General features: G+C 44.3%; 1 protein-coding gene across 4 annotated transcripts in view; it reads left to right on the top strand.

Annotated features, from left to right (window-relative positions):
• Positions 1–7,670, top strand: part of Palld (palladin, cytoskeletal associated protein) — a 383,084-nt gene extending 375,414 nt beyond the window's left edge. For all 4 annotated transcript variants that reach the window (XM_021219923.2, XM_021219925.1, XM_021219926.2 and 1 more), the window contains 4 exons: positions 2,401–2,608; positions 3,111–3,276; positions 3,803–3,936; positions 5,578–7,670. In XM_021219923.2, the coding sequence (XP_021075582.1) occupies positions 2,401–2,608; positions 3,111–3,276; positions 3,803–3,936; positions 5,578–5,750 (681 nt within the window). In that variant the 3' untranslated portion in view covers positions 5,751–7,670. The remainder of the gene's footprint in view (positions 1–2,400; positions 2,609–3,110; positions 3,277–3,802; positions 3,937–5,577) is intronic.
• Positions 7,671–9,882: the final 2,212 nt, after the last annotated feature.

The following is a 9,882-nucleotide window of genomic DNA, read 5'->3' as shown; positions in this document are numbered from 1 at the left end:
GAGAGAGAGAGAGAGAGAGAGAGAGAGAGAGAGAGAGAGAGAGAGAGAGAGAGATATCAGCACACAAGACAGTGGATGTACTACTTGGCTCAATGTCATCATTCCACGATATGTGCATAGTCTAGGGCATCATGGATGCAAAATATACAAACTAAAGTTTTTGCTTGCCCATTTTCTAAATGATCACTTTTAAGTTTTACATTAATTCACAAATATAACCTATAGAATGGCATATCCAGTCAACAAAGAAGATGATGATATATCCTGAGGTTGTTATTAACTGTAGGTTGAAAAACAGAATTGTAGGCCAGGTGTGGTGCACAAACCCTTACGGCCAGCCCTCAGATGGCAGAGACCCAGGCCAGCCTGATACACACAGAGAAACATAAGCCAGTTAGCATTACACAGACGGGCCCTGTTTCAGAAAAACACGGAAGGGAAAGAAACGTAAGGAAAATGTGAATTTTTTTAAATGTACGCTGCATTATATAGGAGTACAATTAGAGCAAGTCTGAGATTAGGCATGTAGCAAGAGTGGGTGTGGCTGATATGTAGCACTCTGATACTCTAAACAGCAACACAGACGTCCTTTCTCCTCTGCCATTAAAAGGATATTGAGAATTAAAACAATCACTAGTTGAATTCACTATAACGATATAAAGAAAATAGGGAAGCCAGTGGGTATGGTAGCACAAGCCCGTAATCCTGGCATGGAGTAGGTAGAAACAGGAGGATCACAAGGCCAGCAGCATTCTTAGCTACATAATAAGTTCGACACCAGCCTGGGCTACAAGAAGGAAGGAAACAGGTGTCCAGCCATATGGACAGACACGCCACACTGCTACTTACATCGAAGGAAAATTTCAGTGTATTTAAGATTTGTAAGAGGAAAAAGTCGTAATAAGTCAAACACTGAACAGAGCCCTCCCGTCCCAGCCCCTGCAGTACATTTGCCGCTGGCTCTATCCTTCACTCAGCAGGGAGCCTGCGCGGCGGGAACCCTTCATGATAGATAACAAGTGTGCTCTTCTCTCTGCATCTGCACATGGATCAAGAGCACGGATTGCTCCGACGGTGGCCAACCTGTGGTGACCTTCAGTTCCTGATACTGTACTGTGTGCTATACTCTCCTCTCTGGGAGAACAGGGCACGCTCCGCAGTGCCGAGAATAGGGCATGCTCCCTTGGCTTGAATAACTAATGCTGCCACCTGGAACAGCTCTTCTGAGAACTTCCTGTTTTGAAAGGACCCGGTCAAAACCTTCCTGCCGTAGGGCCACAAATCCTGCTTGCCCACAAATTCTGCTTATCAAACCCAGAAAAGTGGGAACAAACTATAAACTCCCCAGGACCTGGAGCCCAGTCAGGACTATCTATCTACTCTGATATTTCTGTACCACTTCTAGTGTCTTCCCACAGGGAGAGGGTACATGAGGAGAAACCACTTCCTAACTACTGCTCTTTCAAAATCCCACCCCTTTAACCCAAGATTTAATTGCACTTTTTCCCCTTCCATTCTCCAGATGTGACTACACGTGTCCGAGACACCTTGTTGGTAGCAGGAATTGAGTACTTACCATGGGGCAGGATGAACTGTATGGGTTCTCTGGCTGATTCAGTCAAAGGAGCCGTTTCATAATCCAATCGTTTTATGATTGTTTTATGATCCAATAATCTTTGGGTAGCAGGCTAATCATTTCCCACTAGTAGAGTAGGAGGAAGGAGGGATATCAAGTCTCCCTCACTTCTCTTCTACCCTAAGATCAAGGGCAGCCCTATACAAAGCCAGCAGATGGTCATTGCCCCTTTCTTTAGCAATGCAAGGGGCTACTAGCAATTGAATGTGCTTTTGTCTGCTCTGTTCAACCCAACTGCCAAGCTCTTAAGGTTTGGGATGTCTCCATTGTAATGCTAATTTGTCTGACTTTCTGGGCAATTTCAAATTGCTCTTGTTATCCACTTTCAAGGATTATAAAATAATAATAGGTCTGTGTGCTAATGAATGCATTAACTACCATCTCCATGGTGATGTCCAGTCCTTGATGGGGAGCTTTCCAGCTGAGTGTCATTGTTATAAAGGTTACACCTACCCTGCTTCCAAAGAGCTCAGAGCTCGGTGCCATCGTCACCTGGGAATGTTTGTAGTCTTAGGTGAGGTAAGAAGATGACAGAAATAGGTTTTAATCCCTGTTTTACTTACTCTGCAATGTTCTAGAAGAGGTGTTTAGAAGTGAACCTCTCAGTGCTCATGGGAGCCACGGGAAGGTTTTAAACAAGAGAGTAACGTGGAAAAGCCATCGTCTGTGCTACCGAAGGACGAACTGACTCTGGATCCATAACTCTTGGCGATTTGATGGTTTTACTATTGGAGGAGTTCATGCGTGTCTCGTTTCTGGTTTAGGTCAGTGGGTTACCAACCCCAGATCTCAGCTGGCAACTCGACGGAAAGCCCATCCGCCCCGACGGTGCTCACAAGATGCTGGTCCGTGAGAATGGGGTCCACTCCCTCATTATAGAGCCAGTCACGTCCCGGGACGCTGGCATCTACACATGCATTGCCACCAACAGAGCAGGACAGAACTCGTTTAACCTGGAGCTCGTGGTTGCTGGTAGGTGGCCTGTGATTCCTTTCTCGCTGCCGAAACAAGTTAGTGGACAAAGAAATGAATTCTGTCACCAAGTAATGACGTTATGAGTTCCAAATTTTAAATCTTCAAAAAAAAAAAATAAGCATTTCAGGTGGCAGCCAGGGAATCCTGGTGCCGAAATATTCGGCACCACTAGGTGGCAGCCGTAGGTAAGGCCTGTGCCGCGCCTGTTGACTTAATTAGATGCTAGCAATGACTCCGAATCTCTGAGGCCTGTCAGGCAGGCATTCTGAGGAGCAGATGGCCGGGCACTATGTGGGCCTATCAGTCTTGAATTAATTGAGGAAATAACGTGAGTGGAATGAAGCGTGCAGACCTTTGCTTGAGGGGAGGGCTAACCTCTTACCACCCGACGTGAAAACAGTATCCTAAAAGAGCTACTCAATCTTTCTAAAGCTCCCAAGTTCCTTGCAATGACCCTTGGGCAAGCCGCTAACAGATCATTCCTCTCGTGTTCCCTTAGCTAAGGAAGCACACAAAGCCCCTGTGTTTATGGAGAAGCTACAGAACACGGGGGTTGCCGACGGTTACCCAGTGCGGCTGGAATGCCGAGTCTCCGGAGTGCCGCCACCTCAGATATTTTGGAAAAAAGAAAATGAATCTCTCACTCACAGCACTGAACGAGTAAGGTAAGACTGCACGGTGGCTTCGTCTACCCCAGAACTTGCACAGTCCTGGTGCTAGCTGAAGAGATACATCAGATACCGTATGCAAATCGGTGAGCGTAAAAGCCACGTACGTTATCACCGCTGATGTGCAAGACAAGAGGCGCACTTCGTCCAAATGTAGGCTTAGACTTTGGAAGAGAGCAATTTTGGTAGGTGACAAAGCAGATTCTGACTTAACCTAGCTGCATTTTTGAAATATTGGAAAGAAAGGATGGATTCATTTGCTCCCGTGCTGGCGGCCCAGTGGGCGGTTTTGTAAAGGCAGTTCTTCCCTTAGGAGTTAGTGCATGGATTTATTCGCCCTCTTGAGGTCTGCTCCACTCTCCCATTAACTTAATGGGGCTAGCTGCCTCTCTAGAATAAGTATGATCCTATTATCTGCTGCTCGCACAATTCCGTTTCTAATGACCTAATTAAAAATGATGCTTCATGTCCAAAGCCACTTTTTAAAAATGTAGAGCCCTAATGACTTTATCTTTTTCCACAGCATGCACCAGGATAATCATGGCTACATCTGCCTGCTCATCCAGGGAGCCACAAAGGAAGACGCTGGGTGGTACACGGTGTCCGCCAAGAACGAAGCAGGCATTGTGTCTTGCACTGCCCGGCTGGATGTCTACAGTGAGTGCGCCTCATTTCACCTCGGTGCATTTCACAAACTGAATGGTTAAGAATTAGATGGCAGAGTGATAGATCTCATTACTCTAAGCTTTACATTTCTAAGTTGATACGCCAGGATTTTATTTGCCAAAAAAATTCACATTACTCTTTCTCTTTCTGTTTGTAGTTTCCCGACATTAATAGTGAAACTCTTCCAGGAGAACAAATACCCAAGTATCGCCAGGGTCTTTGATTGATTAGCGAGATGTGCATGTTGGTTTCTTAGGTTGGCTGGTCAGCTGTGCCTTTCTCACGTCAGCATCGTAGGGGTTAACATAAAGGCATACGCATCTTTTACATTTTCTTATTTGTGTATTCTGCAAGTGACTGTCTCTAACCATTTCTTCCCGAATCATAATTATTTCCATGTCTTGGGGTAGTTTTAACATGTATATACCTTGATTCTGGAATGTGTACTTACATAGCTAAGCGCTTTCCTCATTAAAACATCTTTAGCAGCTCTTGGCAGTAGACTCTTGAATGTGTGTATGTGTGTTTGTATACATGCATCCTAAATTAAAAAATAAACCCTACCAACTCAATTTCAGGACTACAACAGAATTATATGACCCATTGATATAAAAATAAATTAAAAAAACACTAGAAAATATTTGTTTTTAATTCCAAGGTTCACCTCTGCTTGAGAAAGTAATAGTCTTTTGAAACTTTCTCAGATCTCTGGTTCTCTTCTGTTTATTAATGTTAAAATCTATCTAGACTTCCTAACTATGATTATTATTAAAGAAAAAGGAAGGAAGCTAGGTCAGATACAGGAAGCTTATCAACTCTTTTGGGGCCTTCCGATCTGCAGTTACCAGAAGAACAAGACTTTCTGTGTTGCCTGGCTTCACAGTTCCACAGGCACATTGCAGACAGTGACTTGGGATACCTGTAAGTAAAATGCAGAAGTGCCTCCACATTATCCACATCTCTACCATGGCTGTTCATTCTTAAACAAAGAATGCATATGTGGGGCACCTTAGAGGTAGCCCAGCAGTTAAGAGCACTTCCTGGTCTAGCAGAAGACTCGGGCTCAGTTCCCAGCTCCCACATGGCAGCTCTTAGCTGTCTAATACCAGGGTAATCTGGCACCTTCTCCTGGCTTCCCAGGCACCAAGAACATACTCAGTATACATACATACAGGCAAACACACATACACACAGAGAGAGGCAATAGGAATATAGTCAATGTACATACACATAATATATATATATACCTATACACACACACACACACAGAGTCATCAGGAACATGCTCAGTGCACATGCCTATATGCAGGCAAAATACTCACATATATAAAAAAATAAAGTTTTTTAAAAATTGTATGTCCCTGATATATATCAAAAGACCGTTTTGTGTGCGCGCTTCTTTGGTTTTAGAGACAGGTTATTGCTCTGCATCGCAGACTGGCCTATAACTCACCGTGCACCCCAAGCTGCCGTCAAACTTGCAGTACCCTCCTGCCTCAGCCTCCCGAGTGCTGAAATTAGGTGTAAGCCAGCAGGCTCTGTCCACAAGACAGTCTGCATTTACCTAAGCCTCTAAGGGATTCCCAAGCATATCTGTGCTAAAAAATCTTCATTTGTTCTCTTTCTCTGTAGCCCAGTGGCACCAGCAGCCACAGACCACCAAGCCAAAAAAAGTACGGCCCTCGGCCAGTCGCTACGCAGCACTTTCGGACCAGGGACTAGACATCAAAGCCGCTTTCCAACCTGAAGCCAGCCCATCTCACCTGACTCTGAACAGCGGCTTGGTAGAAAGTGAAGACCTGTGAAGCTGAAAACTGAACGCCATCACTTCCACCAGCCTGCTCCTCTGTCGCATTATGGCAAGGGCAGAAGTATATTTTTGACTTAGGAAATTGAAAAAAAAAAAAAACCCACCAAAATCATATTTTTCTTACTTAATAGAGAGTCTAAGTAGGTGATGCTTCTAGAAATGTACACATTGCACAGAAAATTCACATTTATTGTCCAAGTTAAGACTTTTGGAACTGCTGTGATTAAAATGGTCTGTAACGCCAAAATGCCAAAAGAAACCAACCGTTCAAAGGTATCCACTATTGATGTTATCTAAGTGCCTTTAAATGCAAGCGATAGGTGCTATAGCATGGCAGTGTGAATGTTTGACAGATCCGATGACTTCGAAGCGCAGCGTCTACAGATGGCCCCAGTGAACCACGTGCACTATGGAGGGATGAAAAGGGAAGCGGGGAGACAGCCGAGGGAATGCCTTGTCTTTGCAAACTGCTTATGGTATATTGGAAAGAGGAAAATCCTTGCCTTAAATTCCGTTCATATCAGGAGTTTTCCTTGTCTGTTATCTTATCAGGAAGCTTGCTCACAATCTGTGGTGAATAAAAGATTACCTTAAAGTTAATAAAGGCTTCTGGAGAAAGCAGACATATATTACACTCCACTCCACAAGAGGCATCCAAACCATGACCAAGACATGTAGCATTTGGAGAAGGCAGGTTTGAAAGGCGCAGAAAGACGGATGGAAGGAGCTGCTACTCACATGGGGATCTCAGATCCATTTAGGTGAAACATCAGGGCCAGGCCAGGCTCTTCTTTGGTTTTCCTCTAAACCTTGAAAACGTAGGTGTAGAAAACACTGCTGTTAACCTGTCAAGGACTCTAGGGGGGACACCAGGAGGTGTGGAGCACATGCATGGTAGAGACTTCCATGTAGCTGATGTGTGTAGTAGTTGAAGATGTTAGTGTGTAGAGTAAGTTGGACATGGTAGAGGTGGCGGGGGGGTGGGGGGGGGCATCTGAGAAGTGGCCAGAAGGGTCTAGTCTGCCTGAGGGAAAAGGAGACTTGAGAGACAAGAACAAGCTTGTGTGACAGTGAACTTCTTTTCCATTGGCACTAGAGGTAGGTGCCAAGTGGAAGTTCCTAGTTCCCGTCATCCCCTGGCTCCATGAAACCCAGCCCTAGGGGGATCCCGGGCTCTGAGCATCTGTAAGGCCAGCTGCAAAGACTGCTTTTTGAATGCACGATTCTGCATCAGCTTTAACTGAGTTGATTCTGACCAGACTTGATGACTTTAAGTCGGAACCAATTTTTTTTTTTAAGTGAGAGAAAATAATTTGGCCTGATAGTATAAACCATGAGGCTTTAAAGGTACTCTGCTATGAAAAGAAAACACTGTGTTTGTTCCTCATGCAAAACATATCTATTGTTCATTATTTATAAAGGTGTTGGACTTCTTAGCTCCGTTACTCAAGTCATACATAGTACTTCTTAAAACGATTTTATATCTGTAAGCACCCCGTATATTTTGTATTACTGCCTCACTTGTACAGCTTTCTACTTTTGTAAGAGCACCAACCAAACAAGTTTTAGCAGGCTTGAACACTGGGTGGCAGATGTTCCTGTGCAGTGTGGTACAAGTCTCTTTGACCACATACACATTGCTAATGGGGGATTTAAATTGCCATGCAGGGTCTCATGGACCTATCTCTGTGTAGAATTGCGGCCTATATCTTATCATAATTGCCAAATTTTTCTGAATGTGACTTTTTTTTTTTCTAATTTGCTGGGCTTGGGATTAACTTGCATTCTTTTGCCACCTTTTATGTTGTATTTATGAAAAAATAAAAACAAAAACAAAAAAAAAGGTAGTATCGTACTTTGGATTGTTGTGCTGTTGTAATGTGGACTTAACATCAATAAATAAATATTTAACAGACGGCAGTTGGCCCTTTGTGATGTTGTGTTCTATCGCTGCTATAAGGAGCCAGCAGATTTCTGTACTGCCTGAGTTGGGTATGTCAGCAGTTGGGCGTGAGATGGTGAGTCCCAGTTCACTGTGTCACAGGCCACAATCTTACCTGATGCCTTAGTGGCTATGACAGAATTCAAAAGTTCCTTGACATTCTGGGAAAGAGGGCGCATTCTGTCAGCCAGGGGCTGCTCTCCTCTCTCCAAGGCCAAAGGAATTTCTTCCCCTCCATCTTCAAAGCCAGACATGAGATTCCCTGCATGCCAGACCCTCTCCTTCTTGGACTCTCTTTTGCTCTGGAAGGGTCCATTCCCTTTTAAAGGAGTACCTGAATAAATCAGGCCCACCCAGACAACCTCCTTTCTAAAAATATCCTGTCTTAGAAACTTAATTGTGTTTTCAATTCCTTCCGGGGGATAGGAAGGTGGCTGTCTGGGTAAAGTGTTTGCTGTATACAAAGCCTTGAGTCCATATGCCCAGCGCCTCCCTCGGAAACTGGGCCTGAGGGGCCAGACTCCTGGGGCTCACTGGCCAGCCAGGCCAATCAAAGCAGCAAACTCTGGATTCAGAGGAGAGGTCTTGTCTCACAAAATGAGGAGGGGAGCGACTGGGGAAGACATCCTGACATCATCCTCTGCCCTCCTCACGTACCTGCATCGGCGAGTGTACCCACAGCACGTATACACCATATACATGGAGAGAACGAACCTCTTCTGAGTAGCACTGAGGCTCAGCCTTGAGTGGACAGGGGAGGTGTGCAGGACGGCTGTCTGCTTACTAACTCTTAGAACCAGCCGGGCAAGCAAATAAAACCAGAAGCACCAATTGCAACCCTGTGCTGTTCAAGGCATGGGACCCGCTGGGATTCCTCCTCACATCCTCAGATCTGTTCTTTATGTTGACATTTCATCTGATTAGAGAGTTTTCTCATTGCACTATAAATGATGGGCATTCACCTAATTCCTTCTTTTGAGAAGCCTGTAGGCCAGGTCTTGAGATTAGTTCTCTCTAGACTAGCTACTGGGAACTTGCTGGAAATGGAAATTCTTGAGTGCTGCCAATCTCTTCTAAATCAGAAATCTGAATTTTGAGGCCAGACGGTTCAGCAGGTAGACACCCACCACTAAGCCTGATGACCTGAGACCTCTGTGATCTACCTCGTAGAAGGAGAAAACAAACTCCCACCAATGGTCTCTGACCTTTATGCACGTACATAAATAATAAACAAATATATAAATGTTAAAAAATTAGAAATGTGGGTTTCTCAAGTCTTGCATGTAACTGGTCATGGCTCAACAGCCATCTTCTGAGGTGAGTTCACGTCCTAGTTCCTTCCATGCTCAGCTGACTCTAAGGATGGTTGTGCTGCCAAAGAGCCTGAAGAAGTTAATAAATTTAGTCACAATTGTCCCTCAGAACAGTGGGCCTTTTGGATACTTCATGAGTACAGTCTCTGCCACATACTTATATCATCAAACATGGAAAAATCAAATGGAAGATTCACCCTTACTGGCTAGTGATCACAGTACTGGAAGGTGCTACAGATGCTAGCAAGGGAGAAACATAATCATCCATATCACCTCACTATGAACCCTGTGAGTTACAGTAAGTGAACTGCCTGCAAGATATGCCCATTGAAGCAACAGCGGCACAAATGTTATGGGGGTAACCAAACATGTTTTTAAAACTGGAGTTAAGGCCTTTTTTTCGAACAGGAACCCATAAATGACATGGTCCATGAAGCAAAGCCACTCTGAGCTAGATAAACAATGAGACTTAGGGCAAAGTCTACTACCATCATTCTGCTAAATCGGCACTTCCCAGCTTGTGAGCTGAGACACCCCTTTGGCTAACCTGTATCAACAAAACATATTTACACTTTGATTCATAAGAGTAGCAAAATGACATATTAACGGAAATGTTTTATCATTGGGGTCACCACAACATGGGGAACTGTATTAAGGTCACGGCATTAGAAAGGCTGAGACACACTGTGTGCTAAATGAGCATTGGGATAAAAGGGATCCTGATGACATACTGCTATCCCCATAGACTGAGGCATTCTTCAATCCTCATCAGAGAAGTTTCTTCTTGCTAGAGATGGTGACTAACACAAAACCCCACAACTGATCAATATGCAGAATACAAGTCTGTGGAATGCTTAGCTCTAAATGAGATG

The sequence above is a fragment of the Mus pahari genome, chromosome 19 (genome assembly GCF_900095145.1).
Source record: "Mus pahari chromosome 19, PAHARI_EIJ_v1.1, whole genome shotgun sequence".
Classification (NCBI taxonomy): domain Eukaryota; kingdom Metazoa; phylum Chordata; class Mammalia; order Rodentia; family Muridae; genus Mus; species Mus pahari.
Note: the sequence above shows the minus strand (reverse complement) of the source record. Positions and strands in the feature narration are given on the sequence as shown.